This window comes from Abrus precatorius, unplaced genomic scaffold (assembly GCF_003935025.1).
Source record: "Abrus precatorius isolate BTA unplaced genomic scaffold, Abrus_2018 Scaffold10, whole genome shotgun sequence".
Classification (NCBI taxonomy): domain Eukaryota; kingdom Viridiplantae; phylum Streptophyta; class Magnoliopsida; order Fabales; family Fabaceae; genus Abrus; species Abrus precatorius.
The window spans coordinates 27,644,754-27,660,843 of NW_020874292.1; the positions used below are offsets into that span (position 1 = coordinate 27,644,754).

Below are 16,090 nucleotides of genomic sequence, written 5' to 3' on the forward strand. Positions count from 1 at the left end.
CGGCATCATGACAGCTCCTGTTGCGTAAGCCCTCAAGTAACCTATACTGATACCTTTCACATTAGAATAATACAATTATCAATCGCCTCATTTTCATTAAATTAATTAATCCAAGATTTTAACTGATTACCAATTTAATATTTTTTAAAAGAAAATAAATTGTGCTATTCCCAGATATTCGTTGGACAAGTCGTATGGAATTGTCTTGTCTCTACAGGTCTTTGTTTCCGAATAATATGAGCACTGTTATTAAGTACGTCGCTTTTAATTTTGAATTTATATTTCTGTGAGGTGATAAGGTCATTATACGGATTAGTAAAATAGTCATTTAGCGTTTATGAGGGATAATTTCAATTCTGGAAGATAATTTTTTTTTATTATAATATAAATTTTTTAACATGTAAAGTTTAAAAAGGTTTCTTACAATAGAAATACAAGTATTTGTCTTAGTTTAATTATTATTTAGAAACAATGATGTCAATTTTAAGGAAATTTGCCCGATATTTTCCATTGATTTACATGGTCTCACTGGGATTAGAATTACAGTGGATAGACTATGTGATATGATTGGAGTTTGAAACTTTGAACGGAGAGTGGGGCATATATATATATTCTTGTACAAAATGAGTAGTAGTAGTTGTTGGTTGCTTTCATCCGCCGTAAGGGAGAAGCATTTGAAGTGAATAATATACTCTGTATTAGATAATTGGATGCATGGTATTATGCTATATACTCTCTCTGCAGGTGCAACTAGAAACCAGTATTTGGACTGTCAAACTCAATGAAAACATGTATGTCATAACGCACTAAGGACATTCTGACACGGATCAAAAGATGTTTCCTTGAAACTCACAAGAAAGCAACTACAAAAGGCAATTAGCACACCAGTTCTAATGTAAACGGGATTTTTAGGTCCAAACCCATTGATAGAACCCCGAGTCCACAAAAGGGACTTCACTCTTGCTTTAGCTTTTACTGGGGGCGTGCCTCTTCTTCCATGCAATGTTGCTTTTTGATAAATAGAGTTAATTATTTTAATTTTTTTAAATATTCTTTTTAAAAGTGATTAATTTTTAAAATTAATTGGTTACTAAACATACACTAAGTATTTTTACAGTTTGGTTAAATGTTATAATTAGCAGCAGAGTATACCTTTATTTTTAAGGAAGAACTAAAACCACATTTAATTAAGGGGTTAAATCTATTACAAGTGTTATGGGTTGACCTGTGATCGGGCTGAATCTAATAAGTACCTACCAAAAATACTTACGATAAATAAAAGTTCTACTAAATGGATTTAGATTTAAGTACAAATATTAATTACAAAAAATTATAGAAAGAAGAACGGATATAACAACTTTAATACCCCCCCCCCCCCCCCCCTAAACCTTATATATTGCCTGCTATTTAATATATTCAATTTAAATTAAAATAAAAAAGTAGCACTGCACTATCGTTTTTGCACTTTATATTCAATCACAACATAATTATATTTATATCATGTTTTTATCATATTAAAAATGAAAACCCAAAGTCCTAATTATTGTCGTTTAACATCTTCAACTCGTCCTGGCAATGTTGTTGCGGATTGATCCTCTTTTAGTAGAGGAGCTGTATTTTGTTGGTTATTATTAAAGTTTGTTGATTGACTTAGTTTTCTTCAAATTTTGTGTGTATATAGCAACTTCATCTTTGTCCTAAATGATTTGAGTACTATTAAATATAATACAAAGGTTAAAAATAGTGTTGCGATTTTGAAAATCACTACATCTCAGAAGTTTCTATCATGAAGTAACTTGTCTTTGATAAAATTGGAAGATATTCTATTAAAAAAATCACGATAAATGTATAAGATGGTTATAAGTAACAAAAGGTAATAAGAAATCACATATATTGTCCTTACAAATTGAGAGACCAAGTACTAGCTAATGCACAAACTAGCAATTATTTTAGCAAATGACTTGGTTAAAGGGAGCTCAAAAGCATAGCACAACAATCAGATGAATAAAATGTTGATATCAATTAATGAAAGAATTAGGATTAAGCTGTAGTACTTGATATCAATTAGGTTTTAATACAAATTGCAAGTTTATTTTATTACTAGATTCACTAATTGTTCAAATTTAATTTTTCAATTACAAATCTGAATTAATTTCTAAGATGTTTCTTAAAAGAAATAACTAGAATTTAAAAGATAACAAATAAGTAATATCTGTATGGTCAATTTGACTAAGATATAAAAAGTTATTTGTGGTAACCGCTAAACTTAAATTTGTACTATAATTAATTGCATGTATCTAAAAATAATATGACTAACTACACAATGTCACGATAATTCAGTGTTTTTACATGTAATTTCTTATATATATGACACAAACAACACAAACCGCAAACTAAGTTTTCATAATTTGTTTGTGAAATTTAATAATTATAAATTACTAAATATCTTTAAGAGTCAAAGTAACAATTATATTTGGAACAAGTGCGAAACATAAGGCCATCACTTTTTGCAAATAGTGAGACACAGGAATAAAATGTTTTCTGCTTGTCTAGCTAGGATTTCATTTACTTACTAATTCTTTAATTAAAGTCTTTCAGCGTTCGTTCCCCAAGATTTCGCCATATTTTCTACCACTAAGAGGATATTTCCAGACAAAGTAAAGGATCAAACGAATAAAAGTCTTCGTGACAAGCTAACAGATCCATTCCAGGAGCTGGCTGGTGGGTGTTGCAGTGGCCACCGGAAGTCCCATTCAAAATAAAACATGTCTTCCTTAAAAGACTACTTTTTTGTTTTTTATGAACCAACTTTCGCATGTTACACCCACAGAAGCTAAAGAAACAACATTAAAGATTGAGTGACAAAATATTTTTTTTATATTTTTTAAATTTATTTTATAAATATAATTACAACACAAGAGGAGTTTTTGAAACTTTAAGATCATGTTTGAAAAAAAACGAATTCTTGAAAGAATATAAAATTAATAATAAAGGATATTTTAAGTGAAAGTTAAATCTGATAAGAATTATGAAAATTTGAACACAAAAGAATTTTTAAATTTTCTTTAAAGATATATTATTTGAAATTTATTTTGTTTAATATAAAAAAATTTAATTATAAAAAATTAAGCATAATAGAAGAATTTTTAATAAACTTTATTATACTTTTAACTTTCTAAAGACACTAATTAATATTTTTAAATTTTACAATAAACAAACTATTAAGCAGGGCAAAATTGTCTAGATAAATTTAATTTTTTAAAGAATGTTTGGGAAAAAAATTTAGAAAAAAAGAAAGAATACATTTTATAATTTTAAACTAAGAGAATTATATATCATTTATAAAAAGAAAAAGTATATGATTAATATATTATATTTATGTTAATACATTATTTTAAAATAAAAAAATTATCATCCTCTCCAAATTTTTAAAATCTTCCTTCCCAAACATCCGCTGTCATAACAAATCCTGTGCGACTAAACTCGTATCGTAGTTAAAATATCATTATGAGATAACCCATCCAATGAATATCCTGAACGCCTTTGAGACTTGTTTCAAGTGATTCTGAATCTAAATTTTAATAGTTTTCTACCTTGACAACTTTTATTGTTATCTTCAAGTTACCAACTTTCCAGTCCATCTGAAGAAATAATAAGTGGTCATGCCAACCAATCCTCATAATAATTGAAGTTTTTATTAAAATATAAAATTTTATTGAAGTTTTTATTCCACAGAATCACGAGATGTACGTGTTTCTTTCTCTAGTTCTTTCTTTCTTTTTTACCTATGAGAAGTACCGGTTAAATGTTAATTTTAGTACGCACATAATCCAGAAGAAATCAAACTTTTTGGCCAAAACCCAGAAGATATCGAAAAGAAATTGTTTAATCCTTCTTGGGCTTGGGCCACAACATCCAAATTGCATTCTCCTGCTCTTTCAATTTCTTTGCTTTACCACTCTTCGGCCACTAATTGAACAAACACCGAATGCTTAGCTCATGCAGTAAATGCAAGGGAATTAAATCCAAAGAAACCAACGTGCCTGTGATGTAAATGAATGATTTTTTCAAGAATAAAAATGCCAAATTAAGTTTGTACTAAAAGCAATGAATAATATATTTATAAATAAATAAATAGGCTTAGATAATTGTGATAATGGATTTAATCCTCATTCTGAGCCGTCCAAATTATTCAAAGCCCATTCACTTACTTCCCTCTACTCTAGTAGTGCTCCTCCAATCCTTGTGTTAATGTTAGTTCTAAGGAGTGCTTGACGATGAGGTGTGTAACGTTCTCGACTCTTAAAAATTGACATCAATGTTTAAGAATTAAGAGTCTTCAACAAGTAAAACGCCATTTTGGTACTGAAAGATTTGACTTGAATGTTTAAGAGTCTTTGGTTGGGCGAATTTGTAATGAGTTCACTGTATTGAATTTGTAATAATCATAACTTTGTCCACTGACATTCTGTCCCCAGCTTAATAATGCAGAAAGCAAAAGCAACAAGCAAAGAGGACAAAGGCATAGATTAAATAAACCAAAAGGGAATAAAAGCTATAAAAGCAACACTTGAGCCATATTCCTTCTTTCTTCCACACTCTGCCAAACCATTTCATAGTTACTTGAAAGAAATCATCTATGATCTAACTCTCTATCAATGCCACCTTCCCTCATGGGTTTACTTCACACCAAAAACAACACACCCATGTTATCACTCGTTATTCATCTCATTCTATTATCATTTCTCACCCTCACAAGATCTCAATCCAGCATCTGCAGAACTTCTTGTGGTGACATTCCCATCAAATACCCATTTGGCATTGACGATGGCTGTGGAAGCCCATACTATAGACACATTCTTGTTTGTTCTGACTCTGGAAAGCTTGAGCTCAGAACCCCTTCAGGTAGATACCCTGTTCATAACTTGAGCTATGCTGATCCACACGTTGTGGTCACTGATCCATTCATGTGGAACTGTGAAGACGGTGAGAACTTTCGTCCCACAAGGCCATTCAGTTTGGACACAAGCACCCATTTCAAGCTTTCTCCTCAAAATGAGTACATGTTCTTCAATTGCAGTGAAGATAACGTCATCATTCAGCCAAAGCCCATGTTTTGTGAGCACTTCCCTGAACACTGTGATTCCTCCTGTGACAGTGCTAGCTATCTCTGCAGGCACTTACCAAGCTGTTCCTTTGCTCTCACTCGTAGTTCTTGTTGCTCTTACTATCCAAAAGCCACTGAATCCTTAAGGTTGATGCTCAAGTATTGTACTAGTTATGCTAGTGTTTATTGGAGGAACGTTGGTGCTCCTCAGCCTTATGATCAAGTCCCTAAATATGGGATCAGAGTTGATTTCGATATCCCGGTAACAACACGATGTCTTCAATGTCAAGATCCATTGAAAGGAGGTGGAACTTGTGGATTTGACACACAGAATCAGAGTTTCATGTGCCTGTGTAAGGATGGAAACTCCACTACCCATTGTAAAGGTATGTTCCAAGGTCAATACATTCTCCTATTTTATCATGTGTACACTGAAAAATGATGTTTTGAATGGTCCCTATTTTATCAAGTAAAGTATTATGTTATTGTTTGTTTGGCAGATTACGATGTTGCAAGGCACAATATGAGGGTCCATGTAATCGCAGGTGACAGAAGTAAAGTAACATTCATGTGGATATAAGTTTATGAAGTGAAAAATATGCTGATGTTTAAGGTTGTGTGTTGGAATTGTGGGTGCAGGGACAGTTACGGGCGTTTCTGTTGCCGGGGCATTTGGAATTGGAGCAGGTATTTGGTACCTGAAGAAAGTGAGAGCTAAAGCACCAGTAACGTGTGGAGTTCAAAGCAACGAAAATAGGCTATTTTAAAGACAGGTCAAATGATGTGATTGTGAACCATAAACAAACACCTCTTCCTTTTGTTACTTTTTCCACCTTAGCTATTGTGTTTATTTATTTATACAACAATTATACAGGCCTTGATATTGATTCATAGTTATAGAGTTTGCCTTATTCTTCTTTATTAATGCGGAGCTGTGTTTTATGTATAGTTTATTGGAAAGAAAGCACACTGTTGGAGAATCATGTCTTTCACACTTTTTTTGACAACAATCCTTAAGAAACGAATCTAGCAAGTGTCATCTCTGCAAAGCATGAAAAATGGGAGAGAGAAATGCAAATGCAAGGCAAAACTAACATGCTTTCTCAACAACGTGTCTTCCTTGCTTAGGCTAATATTAGGATTGCATTCTCTGAGTAGGCATTGATCCAGCTTGAAGCAAGGTGTCGTAAGAAGCACGAAAAGCAAGAGATTCTGCAAGAGTTTTATTATTTTAAGATTTTATTTTGAATTAAAAATTTTAATTTAGGATGTAATTTTTTAATTAAAAATTTTAATCTAATATTATTTTAAATTTTTCTATTTTGCTATTTTTTTAACAGTTTTATTAATTTCAACTCTTAAAGCTGATTTTAAGTATTCAAAGTAATATGTTTTTATTGCAAAAACTTATTTATTATATTAAAAATATACATTATTATTGCAAAAACTTATTTATTATATTAAAAATATACATTATATTTTTAATAAAATTTTACTGTTATTAATTGCTTAAATATAACTCTAAAGATTAAAGTTAATATTTTTTTAGTAATTTGAAATTATCTTAATTTTTTAATTTAATTAATTTAAAATTATCTTATATTTTAGTTTTTTAAATTTTTTTTTTGGGTGCCATCGACTTTCATGTTTTATCTAGCGTATCAATAAAGTCTCATAATAAATAGTTGACAATTTTGAGTATGATAAATTTTTATTTCTAATGTTCATGTAATTCAAAATATTTCTATATACTATTACTATATATTAATGTTATTTTATACTATAAATAAACTCTTCGTTATGTTAATGTTCATACTATTAATTTTTACTTATTTAAATATATCGTATTAATTTTTTCATCTCTTTTGGGAATTGATTTGATATGAGCAGGGTATGTCAATTTATAAACTGATTAGGAATGTAATCAGAAATGTATTGGAGATAATAGAAAAGGACGATGCACTCTGCTCATGCAACGAATTATATTTCATTTTCTGACAAGCTGATGTATAAAATGTCAGTGAAAATGGGTTGCATAGAATTCCTTTTCCCCCACATAACTTTAGTACATGCATGCCTTACAATCGAGATGCCAAATTGGAGCTTCATGACACAAAATCATTAAAAAAAAATTATAAGAAAAAGAGATGAAAATGTGAGGCCAAATTAGTTAACAACACAGTTCAGTGGCCCTGCATTAAAAGTTAACAAAGGCACCGTGGATGCCTCAGCCGCTATAAAACTTTGAGCCGATGAATATAATGGGGTACAACTTCCATACCCAGATGGCACAAAATAAGCACCATTTAAGAATTCATCCCCCAAAGTCCTCCATTTCCAACTATTCCAGTTTTCACTAGTTTCCCTCTTCGTAACCTGTCATCAATGGATGGAACAACCTCAGTGTATACATTAACTGAAAAACGTTAGGTTTCCTTTGTCTTAGATCTGAAAAATTAATTCTATCTTTTTAATGAGAAGCACTTAATTTATATTTAAGTTATTACAATTTATAAGGGATAAGGGTTAAATATATTTTTAATCCTTCAAGTATACCAAAATTTGATTTTATTCCTTACAAAATTATTATTATTTATTTATAATCTCTATATTTTTTAAAATTATTAATTTTGATCCTTATGCATTGTTAAATGATCACATGACAAACTCAAATATTGTATCATGTATGTGCCCTTTTCTTTATGAATTTACATTAATAAGAGGGACCATTAAAAAATATGCATGAACTAAAATAAAAAGTATAATTTTTTTAAAATAAAAAAATAAAATTTAATATACTTTGAGAAAAAAAAAAACATATTTAAGCCATTTATGGAAAATCCCCGGGCCCATACTTAATTTTTATTTCTTTCTGACCTGTTTTGCAGCAGGATCATTTGAAGCCATAAAATAGTTTCCTTCACTAAAAATGGTAGGGTCGGCACTGCCACCAATGGCATACATGAGCCACTCGTCATACCAATTGTTTACAACATGGGCATAACCAAATCTTACTCTGCATGTCTTCAACCAAATAAGTACATATGAAAATTAAGTGACTGAATCTTTAGAAAGGAAATTTTCTGTCTATCAATCCACTCTAACCTTGGCATTCTTTCCACTAGGCCGCTAGCAAAGCGGTTGAAAGCCACCGTTACTTTCATTATTCTATCCGCTCTGTATTCATCGCTGTGTCCTAGCAGCATCACCTGCAAGGAGTGCATTTAGCTTAGTCAGGATGATTCTTAACATGTTGGTTTTGGGGGATGACCATTTTGGTCATGATCATAATTATGATTAGTTTAGTTCCACATACATCAATATATATATATATAGCAGTGTCTTTAGTAGGCGTTATATGTACTAGGCATATGAAATCAAACTTTGCCTTAATTAACTTGAGAGAGAAGTCAGTATCTGTATGCACTACCAAAACAACAACCAAAATTACATAAACTGGTAGTCTCTAGATTTGCTCCAGTTGATATAAACTTTTATTTAGGGTGAATGAAGCAGTTAAATATTGAAGGAATATTCTAATAGAATCTTACATCACATTAAAGATAATTTTCTAAATATGATAATGTTATTGGTGTATCATATTATTAATAGGATATACTATATTGTTAATTTAATTTCTATATTAGACTAACTAAAGTCTATATAACTAATGGGAACAAGTAAAAAAAATGATAAATGATTTTTTATAGCAGTTGGAAAAGAAGTAATTTTTGATATATCCTCAGAGATGAATGTAAACTAAAGAATTAAATTAGTTTCCAAAGTATAGACTCTATAATAACTATATAAGATTATGAAAAGAAAGGTGAAAAATAAATTAAAAAAAAAACTCTTTTTTGTTGCTTACTTTGTCATGCTGTGTGAAGTAATTGTTAGAGATAGTGATAGCAGTTGAGGCATGAATAACATCAATGAGACCATCAGTGCAACGAGCCAAAAAGCAATGGTCAATCCAGAGATTGGAGGAGGCAAATATACTAATGGCATCTCCATCAGAGCCTTCACGATACCCAACATGCTCAGTAGTGCTCCTAACCATGCCAGCCTTACCAGGTTTACAATCATGAATGCTTATTCCATGTAAAATAACATGGCTAACACCTTGTATTGTAATGCAAGGCCCATTTGCAATCTCTACATTAGCTCCTCTCCCATCAATGGTTTTGTAGCTATTCACCATAAGCTCGTTCTTCAGCGTGATAACCATGTCATTGGCGAAAGTTATCCAAAGGGGCTGTGTTTGGATTGCACCATAACGAAGTGTGCCTGGTTTTGGGTTAATGGGGTCATCAGAGGGATCGGTTACTTCATATATATCCCCATACTTACCGCCTATGGCATCTTTGCCAAAACCAACGGCACAATCAGCCAAAGATTGGCGATTTGAAGCCCAATTTGTTTGGGCTCGCCAGCATGAGTCTATTGTGTTCATGTCAACATTCTTAGGACTCTTTGCGAGATAGCTTGGAATAGGAGAAAGGGTGTTGAACTCATCTATTGAATCTCTATTAGGTGTTGAAACTATGGTAGGTAGAAAGAACGAGAGCACTAGGAGAGAGCTTAAAGTGGCCATGGCTTGTGGGTTTAAGGCATCAAATGGTTGAAGGGGTTATATGGTTATATATATAGATATATAACAATTAATTAATAACATATACAAAGGGGAGAGAAGGTGGGGTACACGATTGATGCAGGGTCTATATATGCTGTGAAATATTTTCACAGTTAATCGTCAAGAATTAGTGTACACGCACATTGCCCAACAAATTAAGACGTGGTTGCAACTTGCACGGGCTTGGGTCGGTTGACTAGATAATTGGGATCTATGTCATGAATCCTGTATATATGTTAGAACCAAAATTGATGACCAACAATGGATGTGATGTACCGTGGTTACGTTGGGGAAAAATATAATAGTTGGTAGTTGACAGCTTGAATTAAACATGCTCGCCATATATACAATAAAGAAACAGGACACCCTTGATAAGTATATCTTTTCTTAAGTATGAACTTCTGATTTTTATTTTAAATGATCTATTAGCTTTGATAAATCTCACTATATTTACCAGAAATTTAATTTTCAATTTTGTGAAAAGTCTTGAGATGACTTTCACTAATACTTTAATTAGTAGGCATATGTGATTCTATAAATAGATCTTAAATTGAGTGGATTTACTCGAAAAGAAACTGAGGACTGGATACTGTAAAAAAGCATTAGAAGAGTGAGATATCTTTAAGTGGGAATATTGTATCTAAACTATAGAGATGATTAGTAGTGATACGAAAATATTTTAACGAAAATTTTGATGATATAATATAGGAACAATTGATTAGAGTTAAAACGGAAACCGTTGTTCACCTTGATTTTATAGAACACAACTGCTATTGGGTCAAAAAATATTAGCAGAAAATTTATAAAAAATAATAAACACTTTATTGAAACTATAAAATATCTTATAATAAAAACCATGAAAAAATTAGATAAGATCAGGGAATAATTTTTACCAAGGTCAATGTACCTAATTATTTTACAATTTCTAGGAAAATATTTATCTTTTTCTTTATTGGAGCATGTCATAATTGATAAAAAAAATATTAGCAGAAAAATGATAAAAAATAATAAACACTTTATTAAAATTATAAAACATCTTATAATAAAAACCATAAAAAAAATTAGATAAGATCATGGAATAATCTTTACGAAGGTCAATATGTACCTAATTATTTTACAATTTGTAGGAAAATATTTATGATCTTTTTTCTTTATTGAATCACGTCATAATTGATGAAAAAAATATTACCAGGAAATTGATAAAAAAAATAATAAACACTTTATTAAAATTATAAAATATCTTATAATAAAAAAAAAGAAAAAAAGATAAGATCAGGGAATAATGTTTACCAAGGTCAATGTACCTAATTATTTTACAATTTGTAGGAAAATATTTATCTTTTTTCTTTATTGAATCATGTCATAATTGATCATTGCCTCTTTTCATAGAAAATTGTATAAAAGTTTTTACACGAAATTGTAAAGCTGAATAAACCATTTGAAAATTTGATTTGCTAATTCATTTGTTAAATAAATAAAATTTAATATATAATACTTGATTCGATTAGTTATAATTAATTAAACGAGCATAAAATTGTAACGTCACAATTCATGCATCTTAAGGAATACATTGCGATGTAATGTATTGGGTGAGTTTTGTAGTAAATTAAATCAAGAGCAACAACAAAACATGCAGCTACAATAAATTAATTTATTCAACCACAACCAATGAAATTAATCATAGTTACATACAAGAAGTAATGAAATTATATCATATAGCGGCAAAGATCATCTATCATCCTATAATGATCACTTGCATTTTATTTATTAATCCATGCAACAAATTCATTATATCTTTAGTTCTATATATATATATATATACCAAGTAATCGATACTAATTAACAATTGGGATTGGTTTGGCGTTTTTGTCCTCTGTGATTGATCACGCATAGCTGCACATACCATAAACGCAGAAATTCCCTTTGCTGCACTTGTTACCACATCCTCCACAATGGTGCTTGTCAAACATAGGGTTAATACATTTTCCTCTGCAACACATTTGCGAATACTTGCATTTCTTTCCACACTTACCACAGTTGTTTCTGTCCGTTGACACATTCACACACTTCTTCCGGCAACAGTCAGGTCCTTGGCTTCCCTTGACACGGCAAACTCTTGGGTATTTATCACAAGTCATGAACCCACGCCCATATTTATGGCCATGCAAGCCTTTGGCCCCTCGGAGAGAGGTTAATTCTTTGCTTTCAGAAGATGGGGTAGCGGGATTTTTAGTTGAGTTGTGGTTTTTAACATTGATGAAAAACGGTAATTCTTCTTTGTGTTGTGTTTCTGAATCAGCAATGACCAAAGCCAATAGCACGGCTAAAAGGAAGAGTATAAGAAGGGACTTCATATTTGAGTGTAATTTTGCTGTGTGTTGGTGTGTATAGGAGATAAGGCTGAAAATAGAGCGTTAGAGTTTAATTGGGAAAGGAGTGAAAATATGAATTAATCGTGGTTTAATTTGATGGAGAAAAATGAAGGATGCTTGGTAGCTATATATAGAAGGAAAATTGGAGGAATTCAGCGAGATTTAGGTAGTGGTTTGAACTAGAGGGATGCAAACATGGTGCTGGTGGAGTGGTCTAATTCAACAGCTAGCTAAATGTGTGGTTAAGTAACGAATTTTAGCTACTAACTTGGAAACGTGGAAAAGTTGGAAAATATTAGAAAATGAGACAGCGGTGTGTCCTGGATAAGGAGTTGTTTTGCTGATCGTGTTTCATACTTGAACTAATTGAACGCAAAATTCTACGCAGTGGGTTTCAATTTGTAGTTTACTACTGAGATTAAACATAAACATACAAGTGCAGTACGGAACATTTACTAATTGGTAGCACAAGGAAACCCATCATTTCCTGGAATCAACCAGAAAAACCGTTACAGAGCCACTAGTCAACGTTCAACTTCAATCTAAGATATTTTGCAGTTGTTCGGGGTATGTATAGATATTAATTTTGTGATTCAAGTTTGACCGTGTGAACACCAGAAACGTAATTTGCACTAACGTTTGGATATGTACTGTTGGATATGATATGAGTAGCCAAAAATATATACTTTACTAAATTTAATTAGTACGTTTCATCATTAATTATTTATGGTAGTTTTTTATTTAACAAAAATTATATTTTTCTTAAACATAATTATATTATCAGAAATGTTAACAATATGCTTTTTAATATATTTTTAAGACACTCTTAATTATCAATTAATTTAATTACAAAAATGATTTGGATTCTATTTTTTTACTTTTAATTTAATAATCATTTTTTATATTTTTATAATTTTAATAATTTTTAACTAATAATTAAAAGTGTATGAAGAAAACATATTTCTAACCTTCTTTTTATATTATTATTAGTTAATATCATAACAGGAACGGATTTAAATTTTTTTGAGACATCCAGATATATTCTTTATAACTAATATATATTTCTAGGATGTATATGTATATAAAAGATTTTTAAAAAGTATAAAATACAAATAATTGTGTATAATATAATTTATCCTGTCAATTTGTAGTACATTAAATGGCAGGACTGATTTGAGTATGTATGTTATACTTTACTTTCTTTTAAATTATAAAATATCATGAAATTCAATAATTACATTAAATGCTATAATTTTTAATAAAAAATATTATTTATTAATTTTTTATTCTATATTCTTAAGTACATGTTAAGAAATTCTATTTTAAATTAAGCAATGCTAATATAAAATGTTTGGCAATTAGATAATTTGCTTAGTGTGTACATGTTATTGTTTCTTTAATGATTTTTTTATTTAATTTAATCTATTAAATACCAAAAATTTTATATTTATAAATAAATAATTAAATGAGAAATGTATTATATTTAAAAAATTAAATATAAAAGCTGTAATATTTAGAAAATAGAAATACAACTCATAATAATATTTAAAAATAAATAAATACTTCCAAAAAATATTTATTAAAAACTCCTTATTTAATTAACCCCTATTAATTTAAGCTTTTTAACAAGAAGTACTATACATAATCATTATGAATTAAATGTACTATCCTAATAATATAACGTAGTGATTATATATATATATATATATATATATATATATATATATAATTTTAATAATATACCATAATATACCATGCTATACATGTAATAATGATAGTATATATCAATATTTCAAATATTAATAATTATTTATTAATAATATGTTCGATTGCGTGTTTCTAAGGATTTTTTATTTAAATATTATAATTTAAAAAGTAAATTATTTATTTATTTATTTTCTAAATTATTTCTTTATATAGGATAAATTTGGCCACATGGTAAATATTTTGTCAATACTGCTAACAAAATTTATTAATTTTTATTTTTCTAAAAAATAAATTTTGCCATAAAAGCACGAAACAACGTAAATCTTGCTGGACAGATAAAATTTTATCATATAATTAGCTAAACTTGATGAACATTTTTGTCATAAAAAGAGTGAAACATTCAAATAATGACATATGGCACATTCCGATAATGACAATGTTTATTTTTTAAAAAATAAGTTTCTTCGTAAAAATAGCAAAATTATTCATTTTAAAAAGGTTTTAGTTATTAAAAAAATGAATTAACTAAGAAACCCTGGAAGAATAAATTTGTTAGATTCACGAACTTGAGAAATAGGAGTTGCATAGACGCGAATGTGTGAATTTAAGTTTTTTAATAAAAAATTACTAATAATATAAAAATATAAAAATAAAATAAAACATAGTTAAATCTCTTAAAAGAAAGCAAAAATAAAAGATGTTATATATTATTATTTAATAAAAATATAAAATTATATAGGGTACTTATTAAGGTTCTACGCCTCAGGGGTAGACATTCCCGAAGTCGACCAAACTCATAAAATTGTGCAAAAGTGGATTGGAGTGGATTTTAGATAAATATTTTAAAAAATTTAGTTTATAATTTTAGATTTGTTATTATGTGATCCAAAAAATAGAGGTTAGAATATCGATTCTAATATATACAACACTGATAGAGATGTCCTACCATAGATCCAAGGAAGGGCACGTGCGTCTGCAAAACCATGCACGAGGATTTTAACTTCCATTTTTATTCTTCCGGCAACCACATTTGTTCTCTGATATTTGCCCTCCTCCATACTTTAATCAAAGACGAGTTGTCAAAACATTTTATTATAATTTTTCCACTAATCGTGTGGGCTCTAAATAGACTACAATTGTACAAAAGCGTGGTCACACACGTTGCACGATCTCTAATAATTTTTTTAAAGTAATAAGCATATGATATTTATTCAAATGAACATTGTCATCATCAAAATGTGTTACGTGTAATTATTATATATGTTTAGCTTTTTTAATGAAAAAATTGTTAACCAAGTTTTGTTAATTGTATGGCAAAACTTTGTATGTCTAATAACTAGTAAAATTGTACTGTTTCATTTCTTTTTTGTGGTAAAATTTATTTTTAAAAAAATAAAAATTAGTAAATTTTTCTAGCAGTATCAACGAAACATTTGTTATGTGGCCAGATTTACTTCAGACCAAAAACTAATTTAAAAAATTAATAAATAAAAAATTATTTTTAAATTAAAATATTTAAATAAAAAAAAGTCATTTTTAACATGTGCAAGCATATATTAAAGAAATAAAATATAGTAAAATTTTCTTAAAAATATAATATTATTTATGTATTAAATTTTACAATATTTTATTATTTTTAATAAAAATTATTATACATATTGTCTACTCTTAAATATAGGTTAGAAAGATTTTTCATGACAGTTTTGTCATTGATAATAATTAATAAAAAAATTATTTTTTTTATCTGATTAAATCTATATTTGATCCGGGTCGCGCATTTAGATATGATAGATGAATATATTTTTAGAGATTTTTTACATATACAAGAAATATTTTAGTATAAATTATGAAAAAGGTATAAATATATTTAGAATAACCTTTTATCCCTTCTACTTTTAGGTATACTTTTAAAAAATGTATATGAAAAATAAATTTAAAAAATTATATATAGTATCACATAAATTATTTTTTGATTATTTAACTGACAATAATTTTTTAATAAGTATCTAAGGGTACATAAGAATAATTTTTATATAATAAATTTAATTAAAAGTTATAAAATATAATACTTTAAAAAAATTAAACGCTATTATTTTTAAAAAAAATTATAACATATCATAAAATATAATACATTAATCATATTAATACCTTGCTTGTGTAGCAAACAAAATTGATTTCAGCGGAAGTAGGAATTTATCACTTTCGTCCAATATACTTTAGTTTCTACAAAAACCTTTTGTGTTCGATTTTTATTTTATTTTTAATGATGAA

General features: G+C 28.9%; 3 protein-coding genes across 3 annotated transcripts; 1 reads left to right on the plus strand and 2 right to left on the minus strand.

The window, feature by feature from the left end:
* The first annotated feature begins 4,607 nt into the window (after nucleotides 1-4,607).
* LOC113853056 (LEAF RUST 10 DISEASE-RESISTANCE LOCUS RECEPTOR-LIKE PROTEIN KINASE-like 2.7) lies at nucleotides 4,608-5,881 on the plus strand. Its single transcript, XM_027483501.1, has 3 exons — nucleotides 4,608-5,493; nucleotides 5,608-5,652; nucleotides 5,747-5,881. The coding sequence occupies exons 1-3, from the start codon at nucleotides 4,659-4,661 to the stop codon at nucleotides 5,872-5,874; spliced, it is 1,008 nt and encodes a 335-aa protein (XP_027339302.1). The 5' UTR covers nucleotides 4,608-4,658; the 3' UTR covers nucleotides 5,875-5,881.
* A 1,392-nt stretch (nucleotides 5,882-7,273) lies between these two features.
* Nucleotides 7,274-9,701, minus strand: LOC113847933 (putative pectate lyase 2). Its single transcript, XM_027477270.1, has 4 exons — nucleotides 8,976-9,701; nucleotides 8,213-8,316; nucleotides 7,985-8,123; nucleotides 7,274-7,483 (listed from the first exon to the last, which is right to left on the minus strand). The coding sequence occupies exons 1-4, from the start codon at nucleotides 9,699-9,701 to the stop codon at nucleotides 7,274-7,276; spliced, it is 1,179 nt and encodes a 392-aa protein (XP_027333071.1).
* A 1,922-nt stretch (nucleotides 9,702-11,623) lies between these two features.
* On the minus strand, nucleotides 11,624-12,094 carry LOC113853200 (stigma-specific STIG1-like protein 1). The gene is made up of 2 exons (XM_027483700.1): nucleotides 12,006-12,094; nucleotides 11,624-11,942 (listed from the first exon to the last, which is right to left on the minus strand). The coding sequence occupies exons 1-2, from the start codon at nucleotides 12,092-12,094 to the stop codon at nucleotides 11,624-11,626; spliced, it is 408 nt and encodes a 135-aa protein (XP_027339501.1).
* Nucleotides 12,095-16,090: the final 3,996 nt, after the last annotated feature.